The sequence below is a fragment of the Balaenoptera ricei genome, chromosome 18, assembly GCF_028023285.1.
Source record: "Balaenoptera ricei isolate mBalRic1 chromosome 18, mBalRic1.hap2, whole genome shotgun sequence".
Classification (NCBI taxonomy): Eukaryota; Metazoa; Chordata; class Mammalia; order Artiodactyla; family Balaenopteridae; genus Balaenoptera; species Balaenoptera ricei.
In genome coordinates this window covers 10,872,508-10,896,036 of record NC_082656.1, presented here as the reverse complement: position 1 = coordinate 10,896,036, position 23,529 = coordinate 10,872,508, and the positions used below count along the sequence as shown (strand labels likewise).

The following is a 23,529-nucleotide window of genomic DNA, read 5'->3' as shown; positions in this document are numbered from 1 at the left end:
AATGTCATCTCTTTATCTTTCCAGCCATGATACTAGGCAAGGTAAACTGCTTAGTCACTAGCAATCCCGGGAAAATGTATCCTATGCTTCTTTCTGGGGTGTTTTTCAAGAGGCAGCATCTTGCTTTCTACCAGCAATTCAGCCGAGCATGGAAAAGGTTGCACACAAATTCTAAACTTCATCAGAACATTCCCACACTTGGCCGGATGCCCTCTATTTTGTGGACACTGATATCCAGTGGCTGAGACAAATGAATCCCATTGGTAACCAGTGAGTGCAATAAAACCACATTTGACTGTGTAGAGTACAGCTCACCTGTGTTTCATGTTTCCCTACCCAATTCAAGGAGGAGCCTTCCTAGGCCTCCCAGGGCACGGCCTGTTCTGCTTGGTTAAAGCCATCCACGGGGTGCCTCACTGCCCAGCACCCGTGCTGCTCTAGGACACACATGCCTTCTGGGCCACGTCCTCACATCCCTCAGTCCTGGCCACGGGCTGCTCTCTGGCAACCTTGTCCAAGGAGGCACGGGGGCTCTAAAGGTCCCAGTGAGCACACATGGACACAAGGGTCAAGTTGTTCTGCTCTCATTTCTCAGGGGTTCCTTCCATACCCAGAGCTTCCAGGATTGCTATGTGGCTTGTCACACACACCCCTAAGTCTGATCTTTTAATAAAGGTCCAGGCCCCCAGATCTACCTCACTAGCTACAGACACTCAAAGGTTTGACTTGTGCAAGAGTGAAATGTGTAAGGTGTAGCAGGCAGAGGCTTCCTGGTTTAATGCTTTTCACTCCTTCAAGGAACAGAATAATAATCTTCAGGCTAGGATTAGGGCTGGAGAGGAAAGAGGAAGAATAATATTGAATGTTCTTGGACCTTCCTGTTATGGTTTGGTAGTGACTTCTAGGTCTTTGCATGGCCGTGCAATCGAGAGTAGGAGAATATTTAGCACAAGGGGGCCCGTGGCTTGTTGGTGTGTTCTGCCAAGTTTAGGGCCCTCCTTACAGAAGGTTCTAAGCCAGGCAGCTTGGTCTGTACATAAAAGCCTCCCCGACCTTACCCTTCTAAGACTATATATGGATACTCGACAGCCTCAGTAAGGCTTCATAGCAATGCCCCTGACACCATTTCAGATGTAGCTTCTGGAATAAGCTCCCCACGTCACTCTGTCTTCCCCTTATCCTTAGCCATAGCAGTAGGGACCCAGGGAGGAAGGATGCTGTGTGTTCCTGTGTGTTCCTTCAGGCTTCCTGGGAGAGCGTGGTCCCGCTCCTGATAGAGTTTCAGGTTTACCCTGATGGTCTGTGCGATGCAGTGAGGCGTGGTGGCACCTCGCTGGCGTTGTCTGTCAGCTTGCCTAGAATAGAATCTATGGCAGGGCTGGTTGCCTCCTTCGGCCACTCCAACTGGCAGACAGGTTGTCTCTCCCCCGGCAGCTGGCTCCCATCTGCCCCCTGTTGGTCTGCAAATGTGATCCTGTTTTAACTCTCATTTTCAGCAGAGACATGAACAGCTACAAATGCCATATGGATTTCAAACATTCACTTTTGAAAGTGACACTTTAGTTCAGTCATTTAAAGCCAGTATCTCCACCAGTTTCATTAAGACTCCCCATTTTGCTGATGCCAGATGATTTAAGTGGAGAAATTCCCTCAATTCTAGGAAGCTGGAGAAGGTCAAAGCCACTAAGTTCAGTACACAATTCCCTTTAGGTTCTCTTACAACACACCCAAAAAATGTCCAGAAACTGATTCAGGATATGTTCTCCTCTGAAACTGGTTACTCCACATCTTGCTGGCATGATACAAATCCACTCCAGAAAGGACTCTTCACAGAGATCATCCAGTTGAAACTGACATTAATACTGGTCACCCTTAGTGTCTCAGAGAAGGACTTTGTGAGTTCTTCCCACTGAAAACAGTGATTGCATGGGTTAAAATCCACCAGCCATATCCCGGAACTACTCTCCCTTCTTTAAGAAAACAATGCGACAGATGAATGGATAAAGAAGATGTGGCACACATATACAATGGAATATTACTCAGCCATAAAAAGAAATGAAATTGAGTTATTTGTAGTGAGGTAGATGGACCTAGAGTCTGTCATACAGAGTGAAGTAAGTCAGAAAGAGAAAAACAAATACCGTATGCTAACACATATACATGGAATCTAAAAAAATGGTTCTGAAGAACCTAGGGGGCAGGACAGGAATAAAGATGCAGACATAGAGAATGGACTTGAGGACACAGGGAGGGGGAAGGGTAAGTCAGGACGAAGTGAGAGAGTGGCATGGACATATATACAGTACCAGATGTGGGAAGCAGCCACATAGCACAGGGAGATCAGCTCGGTGCTTTGTGACCACCTAGAGGGGTGGGATAGGGAAGGTGGGTGGGAGAGAGACTCAAGAGGGAGGAGATATGGGGATATATGTGTATAGCTGATTCACTTTGTTATAAAGCAGAAACTAACACACCATTGTAAAGCAGTTATACTCCAATAAAGATGTTAAAAACGAAAAACAAAAAAACAATGCAGGTGACATTGCACACCCTTCCTAAACGGAGACAGATGGACCGGAGGACTCTGTAAAAGTCCCTCTGGTTCTGGAACTGAGTGTGTCGGTTCTAGTTTGCTAAACCCTCTTCTACTAAGTGCGTTTGACAGGATCTGTGGGGGTTCATAAAAAGCACAGAGTAAAGACACGGCAGAGAAACACGTGGCTTTGGTTATAAAACAACACACAGCTCCCTGTTACCCTGCATCCCTGGGCAATATTGCTGGTGCACAGGGGCAGAGATGTAGGGTCCTGCCTCCCTATTCCCCTCGAGAATAGGGTTAATATAGGACCCCCATTGGGCCATAGTTTACAGTGAGCAGAGCCCAGGAGGGTACAAATGTTCCCATAGGGGGCACACCCTTTGCCTCTGTTTACTTTGGCACTGGCTCTGTGGACTAAAATATCTTTGAGAAATTTGCAATATTCAGTACCTGCGAGATTCTGAAATTATGTGATTTCCTTTCATGCATCCAGGTTCTGAATTGCAGCCTGAAGAGTGACCGTCATTGGCCAGGGAGATCTCGCTTTTGTTTGATTCCTGGTGCCACTTGCTGTCACAGATTCCACCTTGCCAAAAAGGAGGACCTGGGATAAAGATTTGGAACTCTTAAGGAGAGTCGTGTTCACAAATCTTTGGGAGGGACCACGGCAGGAGGCCTATTTGGTCTTTTTCTTTCCTTTCTTAAAAGCGATATGAGCATCAAACTATTTACAGCCTTAAGTAAACCTGCAGTTCGGGACACTGAAGCATACATAATACAGTCCTCTCAACTGAACAGGGCATAAGCAGGCACTCTGGAGATTTCATCACACAGGATTGGTGTGACTATAATTAAGAGGATTGGCAGAGTTGGCTCCCTGAAAAAAGGCTTAACTCAGGTTAACACTTTAATATGAATAACATTTTTCTAATTAAAAAAAGAGGAACAATGATTTCTTAATGTACTTTCTGTGCTTACGGTCCACCTTGTCACACTGCACCTAACCTTACATCTTGGAGTCTGTTCTCATGTGCGTGTTCAGATCATATATCAATATATTAAATATGCAGATCCCTGCCCCCTTATGGTCCTAGTGTGGCCGAGATGTGCAGAGCATTGTGGATGGATTGCAACCTGTTTTCTTTTGCTGTGGCTACTTTGACACACTCAATACTTGTGCTTTGGAGCTTTTAAGATTCAACTTATAGAATCTTGTACTTGGGATATGCATTATCCTCTGAAAAGGAAAACATATGACCTTTAGGGAAAAAATGTGGACTCTGGGTGTCCTCGTTTAAGCTTCCTGAAAAGGACTACCTCATGGGCTGACAATCACGTGCCTTCCACAGACCATTTCCTCTGCTGCTGAAAGAAAATGCGTAATTACCAGAGAAAATGTCACTTTGCATGATGTACAGGTGATGTGGGAAATGAGGCACAATCACAAAAAGCAACAAACATTCCCAAATATGCCTGCCTTATCTGTGCTTCCTTAAGAGCCAAATGCTCTTCTGGGGAACAGACCTGTCCCTAGTAGCATTTTCTATGACTCCCAGCCCTTCTTACATTTCCTTGTCAATTAAAAATGATAAATTAAGCTTCTTGCAGGGCAGACAAACCATCAGCCAGTGTGAACCATATGAAGACCCAAGATTTTGGATGAATCAGAATCAGCCTGAAAAATTCATCTGGTGAGTCCGGGAACTGACCGTCAGCCAGAGGAACATCTGAGATGTCGCACGCGGCACCCAGCCATTCTGATGAGCCACTGGCATTAAGAAAGTTGCAGTGACATTTCCCCACAGCTTATGCTTCCTTCCTGGCTCCTGGTAAGAAGGGCCAAGTACATCCACATGTGTCTACCCACCGCCCAGACAAATCCAGCACCACATTCAAGACAGATGTTTGTCCTTTGCAGATTTTATTTTTAGAGGCACATTGTGCGGAAGTAATGTCCATTGACTGGTTATTTATTTTGCTTTCTGCTTCAGGGATGTTGATAAACAGTGAGGATCTAAATCATTGCTTCCCCTCAACCAACTCACAGAAGGTGTCCTGGTGCATTTTATGTCCTGAGGGCAAATGAAAATTATGTGTTGTGTGTAGCAATTATTTTCTATGTTGCAGCCTTTCCCGGCATATAGATGTGTCAAGAGGGTGACTGTTTATCAACTGGCAGGGGGAGGGGCGGGTGTGTGGGCAGATGCAGAAGGAGGCAGGAAATTCCCAGTTCTTTTCTTCCACCTCTAATTCCTTTCAAACAGATAACTCTGATTTTATATGAAGTAAAGCTCTCTGCATAGTCCAATTGGTCTGCCTTTCTCAGATATTTTCCTAAGTAGAACTTCCACTAAGATGGGCTTAACTAATGATGGAAAGAATGTAATCCATCTGTGGAAAACCCTTAATCTTCATGAAAAAAAAAAAAAAATCAGATGCAGAGGGGCTTTGTAAATTTCGTTTACCTCTGCTCCACTTCCTATCCATTCACAAAATAATGATTGCATGTGCAGAAGGGAGAGAAACCAACTGACATTTTCTGCAAAATGCATCTTTCACTGTTGGTGCCTGTAAATGATGGATAGTGAGGTCATGGAAAAATGGGGCTGCCTTTTAGTAAGTTTTTAGTTGATGGAGATAGTTATATGAATAGTAATGTTGACAATGAAAGTAACAATCAAAGCTTTTTGAGTTCTTACCATGTACAAGACTCATTGGTAAAGTGCTGTATATGCCTCTGGCCGTCCAGGTGGTCCAACAACCATACAAGGCACTTACTATTGCTGTCTTATCACGTCTAAAACAGAACTCTGGATTCCACCTCCCCAGATCTACTCTTCACCAGGGATTCCTCTTCTCAGTAAGTGGTATCAGCAGCTACTGAGCTGCTCTGGCCACAGACCTGGAAATGAGCCATCTTTGGTTAATCTCTTTCCCTTTGCCCTCCCACATCTAATTTGACAGCAGATTCTGCCAAACATGACAGCACGTTTCCTAACGTGGTGTCTTTGATAGGATCTTTGCTTACTGCTCAGACCTCACCCTCCCATCCCTCTTCTCCTGGCTCAGTTCCCAGGGACACTGGCCTTTCCATTCCTTAAGTGCATCCACACTTGTTGGAAATGTGCTTTTAATATCTCCCTTTAATAGATCTTGAGTCCTTCCATTTGTTTAAAGTCCATTGCCATAACCTCAGGCTAAACATCATCATCTTCAGCTGAGAATATGGAAACAGACTCCTGACTGGTTCCATGCTTTCGCTCTTGCCCCCTTAGGAAGACCCAATAGTAAGAGTGAATTGGGAAACTAGTCAAGTCACCTCACTGCTTAAATCTCCCAGGGCTTTGTATTGCTCCTAGAAGAAATCCCTATGTCTTAACTTGTCTGCTTGATCTACTGCTGCCTGCCTCTCCCACCCCGACGCCTCGTCACTGACTCCCTTGCCCTCCAAGTCCCACATATACTGGCCTGTTTTCTCTACCTTGAACAAGCCCCACTCATTTCTGCCTCAGAGCTTTGAACTTGCTGCTTCTTCCTCTGAGAAACACTTCCCCTGTCTTCACATGATTGGCTCCACATCGTGGTCATAATTTTATACTTGCAAGTGAAAACTAAATAATAATCAAAGGGGAATAATGTGTAGTCATATTTGCTTCAAAATTGGGAGAAGGTTGAGAGACAGATTTTGGAGGAGTTTGGATGACAAAGCAGCAGATCTTAAAGAAGGGGACTTTGGGTTTTTTGTACAGGAGTTGGGCTGAGTCTGAGTGTACACACACCTCCTGAGAAGAGATGATGTGCATCTTTCTATGATTTGGTCATAACCATCATAAACAAGTCAAATACTTATGCATTCATATTGCCTCACCTACTCTGACTGATGCCAACACTACATGGATGAAAACTCTGGAGGGTGCAGAACGGGCAAGTTTGTAGAAGAAATGAATTACTCCTACAGTTAAGAAAAATTTGGCTTAGAAATGAAATAAGCCCTGCCTAAGGTTAAAATTAACTGGTAGAGTTAAACCCAGAACTGTCTACTGCTCCTCCAATAATGTGCTGGTCCATGGTGTTCTCACACATCATTCTTACTCTGTTGAATTTCATCTGAATCACCTAATCTAACACAAGATTATATATACTCTTCCCTAATGTTTCACATGTATATATTTTGCCTTATCAACACATTTGTAAGTTCCTAGAATCTGAAGACCAGTCTTTCATAGTACTTGGTACACAGAAGTCTGTTCATATACGTTTGTTATTTAGATAACTATATTTCTCTTGTATCCCTAGAGATATTTGGCCATGTTGTTATTAAATCCTTGTTGAAGTTATCAGTAGCTATGCACCTATTTTGTATGCAAAAGAGATACTATATAAAATAGAACTCTTAGGTAATAAAGTTCAATTTAAACAGAATGAATTTTGAGTTTCTCTGAATGAACTTACATACATACATACACACATACATTCATCCACTCTATTCTTAAATCCTTCACAAGGGGATTTCTTAATGGAATCATGATAAGTCATCATTCATATTACCACAGTCTAAAAAGATAATGGAATATCAGAATTACAGTGAGAGAAAGAAAAAGCAAATGCCATTCCTCAAACTCAATCAGTCTTCTTAGACTCAGGTCCCTAGGTTATCTCAGATAACTGCTTATCTCAAGTAATTCATGATAAGAAGCTTTTACTAGTTATACCCATTGTGTCTGAGACACCCCCTCTGTCACTGGGTGACTGGGCAATGGATTACACAGTCAATGCGTTACTTTAACCAGGTAGTCATTTACTCATTTGCTAACTAATCATTCAATATTTATGACAATCACATAGGCCTGGCCTGGCCTGGCCTGACCATGAAAAACTGATAAATGGACAAACATGAAAATTCTTAGGCCCTAATATACAAGTATAGACAAAGTTTGACCCAGTACTGTCAGGGCAAGCATTTTGAGGCTAGGACCCTGGCTATTAAGCTAGATGTTACTTAGTTGAGCTGCAAAATTATTTTCTTATATAGTGGAAAAAGATATTTCTGGGTGCTGACATGGCTGTGGACATAAAAAAAACTACAGATCTCCATTTCTCTGACATGACAGATGTCTCACTTTGTGTGGCCTGCCAGTACCACCAAAAATTGGGCATATCTCTGTAAGACACAAAGAGAAGCAATGGGAGCTACATTCGCTCCCAGTGTCCTTGTCTTATTTATAACCTTTGCATTGTTCATTAGCTGCTTTGGGAGTAAAACAAAGAAAAAGTAACCTTGAACCAAATCCACATTATTATTCTCTCCCATCCTCTAATATGAAACAGTCATCTTGGTCTGACTTATTGCAACTATTCTATGTGCTGAGAATTCAAAGACAATTAAGCTGGAATCCCTTTCCTTGACAAATCTTCAGGTATAGACATATTAACACACACACACACATTCATTCACACATAGGCAAATACATATAAGGTGCCGTGCGAGCGCTGGGGAGGGAACAACTTATTCTGTCAGGGTTGGGGGAAGTGGAAGTTGGAAAGAAGAAAGAAAGGACATTTGAGAATTCTCTTTGAACTGGGTCTTGAAGATTGATAAGCAGTTCTCTTTAGACTCACCAAGAATGAATGACACCCCAGGCGAAGGAAACAGGATGTTGGAAAACAGAGCAGAACGGGCCAGAACATGTAGATGCAGCTGCAGCCTAGGATTGATGGAGTCCCTCAGAGAGGATGAAGACAGCGGTTAGAATTCATAGGAAAGAATTCTCGGAAACACTAACATTCAGGGAGATGAGAACCCTGAAAAAGACTGAAAAGGAGCCTTGAGCATGTATGTGGAGAACCAGGAGGAATGATATTGAAGGAGCCCAGGCAGGAGATGTTAGGTGGAAGGTACCTCGTGGAGTTGGCAGGTAGGTGATGGCTGGTTTGCCTCATGGGGTGGCAAGGCGTGGAGTTGTGAGGGCAGAAAGCAGCTGATGTTATTTCAAGAATAACTGGGAGCAGAGAAACTGGAGACGACGATGCAGGCTGCTCATATGGATGGCTGCTCTTGTGGGAAGCCCGACACGTAGAGAGGGCGAGATGGTACCTAGGGGGATGCATTTAACAGATACGGTTTGTATTTAAAGAATGCCTGCAAAGAATGAGTAGGGAGATAGATGTGAATGACAAACTTAAAGAAGAAATTGGTTGCTGTAGGAATTAAAGGGAAGCGCTTAATGTTGATGGAGGAATGAGGTTGGCTGAGACAGGAGCTAGTCTCCAAGATAGAAGTGAAGGACGCAAACACAAGTGAGGATGGAAATGAAGAAAAACGAGGATCCTGGCCTGCAGGCAACTATTTTATATGAGAAGTAGGAGGCAATGTTTATTGCTTCAAATTATATGATAAAAAGATTATCTTAAATATTCCAGGCATTGGAAACAAATGGAGAGAAAGACTTCTAGAAGAAGAGGACCACTGAAACAAGGCCGTGAGTTTGGCCCTGGAGATGAGCACGTTTGTCCCTGTAGGCGGAGGAGGGAGAACGACTAAAAGGATCATCTCTCTCACCAAATGAACCTCTACTTTCCAGGGAAGAAAAGCAGGGGGCTTCTCTGACTTAGCCAACTGAACGAATGTTTCTCCATGAACATGAGCACTTTTGGTGCCTTTATTCATGAAGCTTTTACATTTGAATAATTCAAAATACTTCATAAAATACTTGTTTTTTAATATGGCATTGCAGTAGTTATAATCAAAGAAAAAACTTATTTTAAGACAGAGCCATGAATAAAAGTTATTTACAAACCTATTCCAAGGGGCAAAGTATAATGGAAAACATACAAAGGCTTATTTTTACCTTTGAAGCAAAACTTTGGCAGATTGTATTTTGGATTCTACGTATTTCACTTACTGTTACAACCGATATTCATGAAATGCACTGACAGGAGTCTAACACCAACTTTAAAAAGATGAAGTATCTTTTCCTTAATTAATGTCTACAAAGAGATTTAATGATGAAAAGTGCCATTAAGTGCCAAGTACTATTAATTATTTTCTGCTGCAAGAGGCATAGAGTCCTCATTATATACTGTTTTAAATATTATAAAATATTTACAAAATAAGCTTTAAAAAATTGCAAACAAGCCAAATAAAAAGGCATTTTCCTTTTGAGGTGAAACTTAAGATCAAAACCCAAAGAAAAACTCATTTGCATCCTACATGAGTAGCCTTCAATGAATGCTCCAAAGATACCTGGCACTTTGCTTATTCTTTGTCCATATTCTATATACCTCTCTGCTGTCTGCATAAACTGAAGTGAGTTACTACTTGAAATTTTGGCCCAAATGTTAATTTTTTAAAACTGTTTTTAAACTATTTTTATTGAGGTATAATTTACAATGTTTTGTTAGTTTCAGGTGTACAGCAAAGTGATTCAGTCATATATATATGACTTTATATATATATATATATATATATATATATATACACACACACACTTTTTCAGATTCTTTTCCATTATAGGTTATTACAAGATATTGAATATAGTTCCTTGTGCTATACAGTAGGTCCTTGTTTTTTATAATCTGTTTTATATACAGTAGTGTGTATATGTTGATCCCAAACTCCTAATTTATGCCTCCCCCCACCTTCCTCTTTGGTAATGCTAAATTTGTTTTCTATGTCTGTGAGTCTATTTCTGTTTTGCAAATAAGTTCATTTGTATCATTTTTTTAGATTCCACATATAAGTGACATCGTATATTTCTCTTTCTGTCTGACTTACTTCACTTAGCATGATAATCTCTAGGTCCATCCATGTTGCTGCAAATGGCATTATTTCATTCTTTTTTATGGCTGAGTAATATTCCATTGTGTGTGTGTGTGTGTGTGTGTGTGTATACCACATCTTTATTCATCTGTCAGTGGACACTTAGGTTGCTTCCATGTCCTGGCTATTGTAAATAGTGCCGCTATGGACATTGGGGTGCATGTATCTTTTTGAATTTTCTCTGGATATATGCCTAGGAGTGGGATTGTAGGATCATATGGTAGCTCTAGTTTTAGTTTCTTAAGGAACCTCCATACTGTTCTCCATAGTGAACAAATGTTAATTTTATCTGATGGCAAACACATGCCGGGATCCCCCACTTGCCATCTCTGTCCAGCTGCCTATTTTGGGACTATCCCCTGAGGACTCAGCCTCTGGAGCAGCTTCTAAAATTCCCTGGTTTGAGGGGAGGAAAAACTCGGAACTCTCTGTAATCTCTGGGTCTGGTCTCTGTAGGAGTCAGTCCTCAGTCCAGACCCAAGTTGGCACAGAACTAATAAGTAAATTCACTTATTAAATTGAACAGTAACTTGGTGTCATGCATTGTGCCAGTTCCTGTTCTCAAATTATGCATTGTCCACTAGAGAACTTTATCTCCCTAATAACTACCGTCTAAGTCTGTTCTGGCTGCTATAACAAAATACCACAGACTGGGTGACTGAAATAACAGACCTTTATTTCTCACGGTTCTGGAGGCTGGAAGGTCCAAATTCAAGGTGCCGGCAGGTACAGTGTCTGGTGAACACCTGCTTCCTGGTTCTCATGTGTCTGTGTTCTCACCCAGAGGAAGAGGCAGAGGTGCTTTCTAGGGTCTCTTTTATAAGAGCACTAATCCCCTTCATGAAGGCTCTGCTCCTATAACCTAATCACCCCCAAAGGCCCCACCTCAAAATATCATTACACTGGGGATTAGGTTTGAACACATGCATTTGGGGGGACACAAACAGTCTATAGCAACTATTTTATAATAGGCTCTGCCTTATATTTTCGAGAGAGAGAGAGCCAAAGTAGGGAAGGTTAGCTGGCAGGAGAAAATGTTAAACTTTTCATTTTTTATGTTTTCTCTGAAGGCCCACTGCTCTCGCCATTTATGGAACTGCCTTGGCTGCTCAAGGGACCAGATGTTCCCTGGGGTTGCAACCCACTGCTCCTGCATTTAGCCTCCTGGCTGGCTGGTTGCTTGCTTGGATTCAGCCCAGTACAGATGGCATCACCGCTAAATCAGAGAAGGATGACACATGGTTTCCTGATCCTCCTTCAAGGTGCTACTTTGCTTGTAAGAGCTCATTTCCTGGGAGTCCAAATAATTAAGTTTCACCTGAGCCATGTATTCCATAATTACATTATTTTGTTAATTATGGTTGACGACAAAGTTATCAAAATTCAACCTGATCAAAACCAAAATAAAATCTGGAAGCAAATGTCTCTTGCTGTATCATCACAGTCATTTAAAAATAGGACACTTTGCACATTTCCTGGAGGGGAGACAACTCTCCTCACTCTACACTTATTCTTGCATATCCCATCACTTGAGGGTGACCAGACCCACTAGGGAATTTTTTAATGGAGGAAATGGCAGTGTTTGCCTCAAATGATAAGTCCTAAGAATTGGCTTTACATACAAACAGCATGGGGAGTATGATTTGAACATTGTGATGTAAGAGGCATGGGGCACTACCCCATGTCTCACTGCTAATTCACCTTCCCCAGTGTCTGATATTCCACCATTGGACATTCTTCTTTGTGTCCCCTCTCGTCAGTGAAGTCTAGATGAAATTGCCTGTTCAAGTAATCATTACAAGGGTGATGGGAGTTCATTACCACTTTTTTCTCCAGATACTCCTAGGCCCCTAACTCCCAATGGAAGGTGTGATATTGAGGAGAAAAGAAATAACACCAATGTGAGTTAAGAGGTAAGTCCCTCCTAACTTACAGAGGCTGACTTTACCTGCTTTACAGCTCAGAAGAGGGTTGGCTTTTAGCTGGGATGCTGTCTGTATACCAGGGATCTTGCCCATTGGAGGGAGCCCCTTCTCAATGTCTGATTGCTATTTTTGTGCTTCTAGGTCAAGGTGTTCCTGGACTTGGAACACAGGGGTGTGGTCCCCTGCAAAATATTGCTGTTCTCAAGCTGCCTGCATATGAGATTACATATTACGACGGGGATGTTTTTGCTTATCATCTTTTAAAGCATCAAGCATTGAAGATGCTTACTCCATCAGAACAAGTGAGCCATTGAGTGTCTTACCCCTGTGGCTCACTATGGGATCCAGCCTGGATACTTTATTACCTTCTAAGCAGATATATTGAAGTGAGATGTGTATCACCCTAGGTTTCTCCCTGTTGTACATGTCCATGTTCACTCTCTGTGCTGGAACTGTCTTCCTAAAGATCATACGGGGACAGTTTTTCTCTCTAACGCTTGCAGATTTGCGGGATTTCTAATCTACATGGATTTTTGACACATATTTAGCTTAAAGGCAGGTAAAACAAATTTTAAAAAAAACAACAAAAAAAAAACACCTTGCACCACCAGAGAAGAAAGGAAAAGGAATTAAAATATAAGCAGATGATTTGCAGCGTAGGAAGAAGAGTGGAATTTCTTTTGTTGCTGATGGACTATGCAATGCAGTATTTCTATGAATGTCCTTTTCTATGGATCAAAGCAATTGCTCATTTGTACTGAGGAAAGGTGCTTCAGATTAATTTTGGAAACTTCAATACCTCACTATGCTAAATTTTAATTATTTCACTTCCTGCTTGGTATATTAATGTGGTGATTACCCTTGAAAGTGTATTATGGATGATGATTTATGCAAAACCCAGCCAGCTCCACAGCTCTGTCGGTTTCAATTAAAACCAGCCACAGAGGAAGTGGGCTGTCACCGTGTGGGCTGTGGACTTTCATTACTCTCACGAGCAGGTACAGTCCGTTTACTTAAAGCATTACCTTTGTTTAGCCTTCTGGAACCATCTCTTCCATGGCACGACTAACCACTGAGAAAGGAAATTGTAGCGATTTGGTCTGCTGACCTTGGATCCAAACTAAAACTATCCAGGAAAATGTATTTTATCTCTGCTTCTCTGCTGATATAGGACATTTTGGGCCAATTCTTCCCTCTTTTGAACTGTTCAAGGGCTGAAATGGCCAAAAGTGCTATTGAGAAGTTATTGTTTTCTGATTTCCAGGAACAGGGCTTGGTCAGTCTCCGGGGAGTGCGGTCATCTGGAGTTAATCATGCAGTATGTGCTCCTTCTCAAATGAAGCACTGTTTTCAGAGCTCATTTATCTCAATGACTTTGACTATTGAGAGGTCAGGAAGTTTTCCATGGTGCGTCCCCAGTACCCAGTCCTTCTAATTACTAATTTGGCTGCACAGTTATTGAAATCTCCTGTCTACCTGGCAGCCCTTCCTAAATCTATTCCAAACAATGTCACTGAGGTTACCTGCCAGGTCCGGAAGGCGCTCTTCCTTCTGAGTACCTGAGAGACAGGCAGCCAAGCCTGATTTCCATGGCAGTTTCATTTTAATCACATTTGGAAATTCTTGACTACAGGCTGTGCATTTATGAAGTCAAGGGAGCCTGTACCTGCCAAGTGAGAGCTCTACCGACAGCCTGCCAGGAGCAGAACCTGATCCCCAGCAAACAAAGAAAGTGCATCCACCTTCTGAAACCCGGGGCCAGATGGCCTCGTAGAATCATGGTGCTGGGAGGCCTAGGGCTCTTCCGGGGCTCATGCGTGGTCTCAAATTGACCCTTCTTTCTAGCTTCATCTCTTCCCCTCTCCCTTCTTGCACTCTGTGCTCAGGTCATGAACTCGAAAGTACCAAGAACCTTCCCAAATCCATACTTTTGCCCTGACTGCTCTTTCCACCTAAGAAACTTTGCTTGTGTATTTTGAATGGGCAGTTTCTGTGTGTATGTGTGTGTATTTTTTTTTTTAATCCTCTAAGTCTGTGCCCAAATATTTCTTCCTCTGAGGCCTTTGACTACTATACTATTCTCCATCCTATTTTGTTTATTTCCGTTATGGCACCTACTGTGATGTGAAAGTTTACTTCTATCTTGTCTAACCCTCCTGCTGCAGTGTGATAAGCTCCATGAGGGCTTTTTACCACGGTCTCCCTGGCACACATCACAGAGTTGGGATGAAGTGTCACAATTTCAGTGCCCTGTAATCAGGAAGGTGATGTTTCAATCTAGCTACAATTCCCATTCCCTCTTATTCAACAGGCACTTATTTATTTATGACTATATGAACCACTCACTAAAGGGTGTTTTTCAAGGCAGGTTCTTATGGATGCTATTTATGGAAGGTAAAGTCTTGCCGTGCTCAGTGGAGACTTTGAGTTGAGATCCACTGTTCCCTTTTTAGGGGCTGGCGTTTGTACTCAGGAGGAGAAATGCCATTAATTAGTGGGATAATGATTACAGCCTCCGTCTGGCATTGCTTCCCTGGACGTGCTGTCTTGGCATATTCTAGTGACTGCCATCATCTGCCCAGGGGCAACTAGGCTAGAGAAAGAAGCCTCAGCAAGGAGAGTTGACAAATTAGCTTAATCTCACTCACTCTCCAAATGCTAGCTGATACCATCCTTATATTTGTCTCTCCTAACTGCCTCTTTTGTGGAAATTGAATTGCAATAGGGTCTATTTTTGTCCTCTTCTTCATCTATAAATATTACACAATTTCCTTCTGAGTTTACAGCCTAATCCTAAATACACACACTTTTTGTGACTTTTTGTGCCCTTAACCTTGACTTCTAATCTCTCTCCTCACCCCGTCCTTCACTGTGGCGCTGTCAGACCCCTGCTAAATTCTCTGTCCTGTACATGAAGCAGAAGCTGTGTTGCAGGTATCTCTAGGGCTTCGTCCTCTGCCTCAGACTGGCCAGTAACCCCCTTCCTGTGGAGTATTTGCAGTGTCACCTATGCCAAGGGACAATGCTTGGGGACTACAAGGGCCTGAAGGACCCTGGTTTTGTCATCATACAGATGCTCCAGTCCCGGTGCTCCCGTTTCTTCTAGCTTTGTGATATGATGCAAGTCACAACTGTTCCGAGCTTTGATTTCCAGTAAAATTGACATAATAAAACCTCATGGTTATTATTGTGAGAATTAAATGGATAATGTACAATGGACTGGGCATAATTCTGGCACACAGAACGTACATAGACAATAAATCCAGCTATTTCTTCAGAACAGTACTGGGAGGTTCTTCACACTCAGATAACCAAAACCTAAAAGCACATCATTAGTAATTTTCTCCTTTGGAAAAATCTGTTCCATTTGCGGTCCTTGACAAAAATGAATAAAATCTGAGGGCACTGTATCCATCAGGGTTCTGATAGGACATAGATGGCATATACTCAAAAAATTTTAACTAAAGAGATTTTAATAAAAGGTATGAGCAGAATTGAAGGAACTCATAAAAGATGGGGAAGCACCCAAGGCCCAACAACAGCAAGGAGCTAATATCGCCTTTAAAAACTAAGACAGTGGAGGATAGCTTCAAGATGGCAGAGGAGTAAGACGTGGAGATCACCTTCCTCCCTACAGATACATCAAAAATACATCTGCATGTGGAATAGCTCCTACAGAACACCTACTGAACGCTGGCAGAAGACCTCAGACTTCCCAAAAGACAAGAAACTCCCCATGTAACTGGCTGGGTGGATGATAAGAGTCTTGGTGCTCCAGCCAGGTGTCAGGCCTGAGCCTCTGAGGTGGGAGAGCCGAGTTCAGGACATTCATCTACCAGAGACTTCCCAGCCCCATGTAATATCAAACTGAGAAAGCTCTCTCAGAGATCTCCATCTCAACGCTAAGACCTAACTCCACTCAATGACCAGCAAGCTACAGTGCTGGACACCCTATGCCAAACAACTAGGAAGACAGGAACACAACCCCACCCATGAGACGAAGACGCAAGAGGGAGGAGTTATGGGGGATATATGTATATGTATAGCTGATTCACTTTGTTATACAGCAGAAACGAACACACCATTGTAAAGCAATTATACTCCAATAAAGATGTTAAAAAAAAAAATGACAGTGCAATTTCAATGACAGAGAATAAAATAGAAGAAAATTGCAGCTCATTTTTGAGCTCCTACCCTGTGTCAAGTTATGTGCTAGGCTGGCTGATGGGAGTTCAGGGTAGAGTACACATAAACTGTTAACCACAGTGGTACTCAAACTTCAGCTTGCATCAGAACCAGGTGTTGGACTTGATAAAAGACTGCTGGGCCCCAGCCCCAGAGTCTCTGATTCAGAAGGTCCGGGGGTGGGGGGGGCTGAGGATTTGCATTTCCAACAAACTCTCCAGTGATGCTGATGCTGCTGGTCCAGGGCCACACTTTCAGAATCATTGAACTGTGACAGTTTAACAGGACACTGAATACAACTTTCCCTAGAGTTTAGGGGGCAGAGGCCCCAAATTCGGAGACCAATAATTGACAGCCCACCTATGCAGAAGAAGCTGTGTGCGAAAAATAATTTCTGTAGCTACTCTGTCCTCAGAGTGGTAGACCATAACTTCCCACTCCCTCAATATGGGCTGCCCATAATGACTTCTTTCCAAAATGTACAGTGTTGAAAGGCGGGAAACATAAAGGGTAACTTTCCAGTGGAGAAACTGAACAAACACTACGTCGGCCAACTGATCAAGGTCAGTATCAACAGTGAAGGTCATGTAGACAGTGTGTACTCTTGATACAATCTGATGAGAATGGCACTTTGTGTGTGGTCTTCTTCCTCAAAACCGGTAACTCCAGTGTAATCACGAATGTCCTCAATTAAGGACATTCTACCAGATACCTGACCAATATGCCTCAAAATCAGCAGGCTCATCAAAACCAAGAGAAGGCTGAGAACCTTTCACAGCTAACGGGGGGCCTGAGGAAACACGAGGACTAAATCTAATGAGGGATCCTGGAACAGATAAAGGACATTAGGTGAAAAAAAAAAAAAAAAAAAGGAACTGAATAAAGTATAGACTTTAGTGAATAATAAAGTGTAAATATTGGTTCATTGGTTGTGTCAAACATACCACACTGATGTAAGAGGTTAACAATAAGGGCAACTAGATGTGAGGTACATGGGAACTCTATTATCTTGGCAACTTTTCTATAAATCTAAAACTATTCTAAAATTAAAAGTTTATTTTGAAAAACCTTCTGTGGAGTTGATTATCTGTGAGGCAAGGTGACCAACAGAGATAGATCCTGCTGGGTGGATGGCCAGAAGCTGGGGTGAAGGGGTCATTCATGGCCAACTGGGAGAAACTTAGCTTGTTCAGGGAATGATAGTAAGTAAGATGGTCCAGGTGGCAGAGGACAAGCAGGGTGGTTCTCCGAAGACCCCACCAAATCCCCACAAATGAAAGAGACAACCTGTGGTTGTTGGACATGAACAACTGGCCTTGACCCCAGGATACAACCACATTAGCCATGTGACACAGGAGCTTTTCTCTGAACTCACTACTGCCACTCCCAGCGCCCTGTGCTTTCTGTTGAATGACAGAATCAATTATTGATAGTAGATCTGTCTACACTTCTCATTTCTGCAAGCCTACACAATTTGTTAATACCCGAGAATGCTGTAAAAGCTATAGGATCACTCCAAGATTACATAAGGGAATAAGGGGAAAAAACCATTCAAAAGAGCAAGTTTAAAAGGCAGTAATGACAAAAAAATAAAAATCAAGTTACTTTCTGCTTGTATCCTACTGTGTTCATCTTGTTCAAATAACTCCTTACAATTCGTTGTGCTGTGTTCCATTAAAGGTATGGGTAAGAGAGGTCAGAAAAATTATAGACACAGCAGTGGATTAGAATGATGGAAAGAGTTTTCCACATGAAAAGGCCACTCAGGGGGGTTGCATTAAAGCAAAAAGGAATTTCCAGGCTGCAAGCCTATGTGCACACATGCGAACACAGGCGCACACACACACACACTCTACTACAGAACACAGGAACTAAGGTAGGGGCATGGTCAGTGCAGGGCACCCAGTGGTGCAGCATGGCTTACCCAGGGCGTACACAGAGGGGCATTCAATACAGATGGAGGCCGAAAATATATGTTACCTGTTCCTTGTTAAGAAGTAACTTGCGGTAAAGAGTCTACGGTAACGAGTCCAAGAGAAGGTTGACGTGGGCTTCTCATGGAGAACATGAGGGGATGGGTCAAGTTGACATTTCTTGAGTAAAATGGATTCATCCCAGAGATCTTAGGATGTGAGGTATAAAGGAGACACAGAAATCAAAGCTGCCTCCAATTTCAAGACATGATGTTGTTGATTAATGATACCAAAAACCAATATGGGGAAATCAATTAGGAGAGCAGGTTGAGTGTGGGTCAGTGGGTGGTTCGGGGTAGTGAGCTCAGTTTGAGATTTTTGTGGGACACCCAGAAAAATGATTATATCATTCAGAGTGTGAATTACTTTATTAGTAAACTCCTATGCTTTCTTGCGAGCCTAGATAAAATGTATGTGTCTTCCTCTAAAGCCTGCTCTGACACCTCTTTATCCTTATTCTTCCCTGGTCACTCATCTCCCTCCAAAGCATAACTGTTCACTCCTTTCTGTGAGTCATCAACACTGAACAAACCTCTAGCATTGCATTTAAGTCAGTGGTTCCATGACAACCTTCCCTCCTAAATACAGAGCCCCTTGCAGTAAGGAGCTAACTTTGAGCCCTTCACTGAACCTGGCACACATGAGGTGCTCAATAATGTTGTTGCATAAATGAGTGAGGAAGCTTGGCTTCCTCTGAGACAAGAAGGTCCTCTGTGGTGTGAGAGCATGAAGAGGGGTAGAGAAAGAGCAGATGAAGGGTAGAGAGAGGATGACGATGAGGATGAAGGATGGGCCCCGTAGCTCCAAGGTCTGTCAGCATTGCCCCGGAGCAGGTGGGAGAGTTGGTGTTCTAAAGCACTCTCAGTGCCCTAGTCTTGTTTGGTGTCACCGTTCCTTCATGGTTACTCTTGATGAAGACTGAGGTGGCTTTGGCCACAGGGCCAGTGTGACAGTGTATGGAGGGCTGGACACATGGTCTTTTTTCAGGGACCTTCAGTGAGACCTGGAGTATCATGTGGTATTTGAGCCACACTGTCTTTCTGCGTCTAGGGCAGGTCAGCTTTTTTTTAGCATGATTTTCTGTACGTCAGACAGAGCTCTGCTGCCCAGCACAATGTGAAGTGCCAGCTGAGCACACGACTACAATTTACATGGAAGCAATTTTCTTCTCACTCAAAATTCCTCTGAGGAAGAAATAAAATGATTTCATTGGCTAGGAATTTCTAGTTCTAAAAGAGCTATATACATGAATAAAATGAAAAGGAACTGTGTTGATAGGAAGAAGGCACATGGATAGTCTTAAGCTTTTAGATGTAATAAGCTTTTAGGAATGCCAATTGTTCATTAATAGATTTACACTTAAGTGCCTGCGGTCTAAGTAAGAAGAAAATGGCCAAAAGGCACTACTTGCCTTCAACTGAAATCTCTCCAAATAGGCTGGATTTTTTTTGAATTAATAATATCTAACAAAGCAAATTTTACCTTGTAATTCACAGGCAATTGAGTTCCTTTAACTCCAGTTCCTAATAGATTGAGAGATTAAAGATATTCGAGACTTAGTGATATGGTCAACATACATTGCTTTGAATGGAGCATTTTGTGCTCTACTTAGAATTTGATGATTAGTTATTCACTCCATCCAAAGAGTATCTACTGCTGGGCAAATGGACCAGAAAGAGTATATATTTCTTCTCTACCCAATGTGAAGTGCAACTTGAATCAATTTATTGTATTCCAAATATGCTAAAGCAATCTAAAGAAAGTAATTGTGTGCTTGGCATTGATTGAAACTGCAGAGAGGGAGTAAGTGTGTGTCACAATTTGGAACGAAGACTGGTCTTCAGTCTGATGAACCAGCCCAGGGGCTTGGAGCTCTAGGCTGGGGACTCTTGATGCCTTAAAGAAGACTAGTTCTATCTCACAGGGAGATCAGCTCAGTGCTTTGTGACCACCTAGAGGGGTGGGATAGGGAGGGTGGGAGGGAGACACAAGAGGGAGGAGATATGGGGATATATGTATATGTATAGCTGATTCACTTTGTTATAAAGCAGAAACTAACACACCATTGTAAGCAGTTATACTCCAATAAAGATGTTAAACAAACAAACAAAAAAAGACAGTTCTGTCTGCAAAGACCGTGGGAAAGACGGCATGCAAAATAAATAAAACAATAAGATATATGAAGACTCAGAATACTAACACCCTAAAGAAAAAATAATCTCATGCAAAATATGTCAATAATTCTATGAATTCCTTGTCCCTTATAACCTTTCTTCTCTTTGCTAGTAACAATTTCATCTTCTCTTGGACAATTAGCCAAGTGGGATTTTTCCCAATCACTGTCAAAGACCTACGGTCAAGCTAAACCTGAATATAAATTGTCAAGTGGGTAGAGAATCCAGTAAGGGTGGGACACTAGTTTCCCTTGCTCCATCTTTACAACCAGTAACCCAGCTAGAGAACTAACAGTTTTGAGAACCTGCTATGTATCAGGCACTGTGAAAGGCATTTTTTCCTCAAACTCTTTTCCCTCCAATTAGAACCTGTTTTTAGAGGAGGATCTAATATATCTAATTAATTAATTACTAATTAAAAAGAAGTAAACAAATGAGAAGTCAAGTGTTACGGTGGCCGCTTTAATAAGTCCATTTTAATAAGACTTGACCTTGAGCACTGTGGACAAGACTAGAGTCTCTGAAATGGCAAGGTTATCAAGTGTCTCAAAAGGGTGCATGACTTTTAAAATGTTGACAAGTGCTGTCTTGGGCCAATGACCTGATGTCCAGTAATGACATTGTGAACCTCAATTCACTGGGGAGAGACCACACCACACACAACTGTGTCCACTGGAAGCTCCTGAGCACACCAGTTCCTGGCCCTGGATCTTTAGAGCCAGCTGAGTGGTGGGATCCATCTCATCTCTGTTTTCACTTGTGGGCTGTTCACATTTACAAGTCCCCCTGGCTTTCCTTAAAACATGAAGGCTATACTGAGGCTTTATTCTAGAACCGTCATTCCCAGAAATACCTTCAGTGGGCACCCAGAAAAGGAATTGAAACTTCTGGAGGCCCCCGACTTACCAGATCGATATTCTCATATGGTTGCAAGGCTGTTTGCGTTGTGCATGCAGGAATAAAACTATTATCCCACACAGTATCAATTATTTCTCTTATGCTTAGACGTAAAGTTAAGCTAGTAAGCTTCTGTAATATGCAACAGAATCTTACTTGAATGCAGCCCAATTTTCTCCTGAAATAAAATTCCATTTTAAGCACTAGAATTTGTATGCCAAATTTGGTCCTTTAAAAATAATGGAAGATATAAATTTTTACCACTGAGTTATAGGCTTTGGAAAAGAGAAGTTTAGTAATGAAAAATGTCATACAAACTGAATAACTAATGCCGATAACGGATGCCATCTCAATAATGCATCTTACACATGGCAGGACTAGCATTCGGGTCACATCACAGCTCAGTTCTGACTAAGGTGGAAGCTTGCTCACTCAGCACCTTGGTTTTCAGACTCTATTGTCTTGCTTACTTAGTAAATTTAATGCTGTGTAAATTTATTTTTTATTGCCACATTCGAAAGTCTCTCTCTTTCTTCAACCCAAGATATCTTTAGGGGCCTAGACTGCCTTTTACACTCAGATGCCCATTTTTATAAAAGAACCAGAACTCTTGTTAAAGAAGATGAGCGGCAAACCCTGCGATTTATTGGAGCCAAGAAAGAAGATGCCACATTGTGTTCCAAAATTACCAAGACAAGGATGGACTGAGGGCCTGGAGAATTGCTAAAGCTGCTAAGTGGTGAATACTGTCTTCAAGGAGAAGACACCTATCAAATTAATAAAAGGAAATACATTCCAATCAACAGCAGCATTTTTCTCTCTCGTGAAAGATGAGTCTTTTATAACTGACTTGCTCAGATACCCTTTCTCTGTTTAGAATATGTATTTATATATACTTTTTCAGTTCGCACACATCCTATTATTATTCCTCTCTTCCACCTTTCTAAACCTGGTCCATTCTACTGCAGTTACTGTGAGGTGAACCTGACCTTGTAAATCAGCAATGGATTGTACTGCTCACAAAAGGACAAATATGAAGGAACACATTCTGCAAATTCGCAAATCCAGAAGCCCAATATCAGGCTTCAGGAAAACAAAAATGGCAATAATTAGAAAATCCAGTTAAGTTTAAGGTCTAACCTATACAGACAAGAGTGTATAAACACTGAGTACTTGGTGAGATATCTTAGACATCTTATCATTTAAAAAATTAAATCTGATAGCAAACCGGGATTTATAAAGAGCCTACTAGGTGTTCATATTTGGGAAGAGACATAAGGCGACATTAAAAATTTCTCAAAGGACTAGGACCAGGTCAGCGTTCTCATGAATGAACCAAATATGGAAGGTAAATGAGCCAGATTCCCCTCATCACAAGTACGTGCACTCCTGTCTCCACACTGTGCATCTCATAGAAACAGCTCGGTTTGCACCTAGTGTCCTGTCTCCCTATGACAATGAGGTCCTTGGAAGGCAATGCAGAAGTTTCCAAGGTCATCTACAGTGTTGCTGCTGGTATCTTAGGAGAGAGTGACATGCATTGGTCATGAACATGGACTCTGGGGCCAGGTTACCTGAACTGCATCCAGGCTTCCTTGCTTACTCGCTGTGTGTCTCTGGGAGAGTTACTTAACATTTCTGTACCTCATTTTCCTTGACTGAAAAATGGGGATAATAATAGAACAGAGCTGTTCTGAAGATAGCTGAATTCATGTAGGAAGTACTCAGAACAGTGCCTGCCAAACAGGAAGCACTCAATAAAATAAGCTATGGTGATTTTTATTTTTTCCTTAAGGATGACAGAAAGATAAAAATGTCTGGTTCCTGATGGGAAACTTTGCATCATCTGCTGCTATTTCTGGAAACGCGAAGGTTGCGAGTGGTCCCCCAGGTTACAATGTCTTTAGAATCTAGAGCGGGAAAGTTTGCTGATGATGTAATGTCGCTGGTAGACTTATTGTTTTAACATTCTTATTCTCTCTATGCTTTGATGGTCTTTATTTTTATTTGATTTAAA

At 42.0% G+C, this 23,529-nt stretch overlaps 2 protein-coding genes across 13 annotated transcripts in view; one reads left to right on the top strand and one right to left on the bottom strand.

Annotated features, from left to right (window-relative positions):
* Nucleotides 1–23,529, bottom strand: part of RFC3 (replication factor C subunit 3) — a 775,950-nt gene that overhangs the window by 79,889 nt on the left and 672,532 nt on the right. The gene's annotated exons all lie outside the window — the stretch shown is intronic.
* Nucleotides 1–23,529, top strand: part of LOC132352370 (uncharacterized) — a 515,897-nt gene that overhangs the window by 484,424 nt on the left and 7,944 nt on the right. For 2 of the 9 annotated variants that reach the window (XR_009498697.1, XR_009498699.1), the window contains 2 exons: nt 4,138–4,368; nt 11,429–11,671. The exons of 1 other annotated variant lie outside the window; for it this stretch is intronic. Coding sequence is in view for 2 of the 8 variants with exons in the window: in XM_059902824.1 (XP_059758807.1) it covers nt 11,429–11,620; nt 12,425–12,503 (271 nt within the window). In the remaining 6 variants the exon portion in view is untranslated. Of the gene's footprint in view, nt 1–3,032; nt 3,183–4,137; nt 4,671–11,428; nt 11,672–12,194; nt 12,272–12,424; nt 16,392–23,529 lie in introns of those variants that run through there. 6 more of the 9 variants (XM_059902824.1, XM_059902822.1, XR_009498692.1 and 3 more) reach the window with 5 other exon arrangements.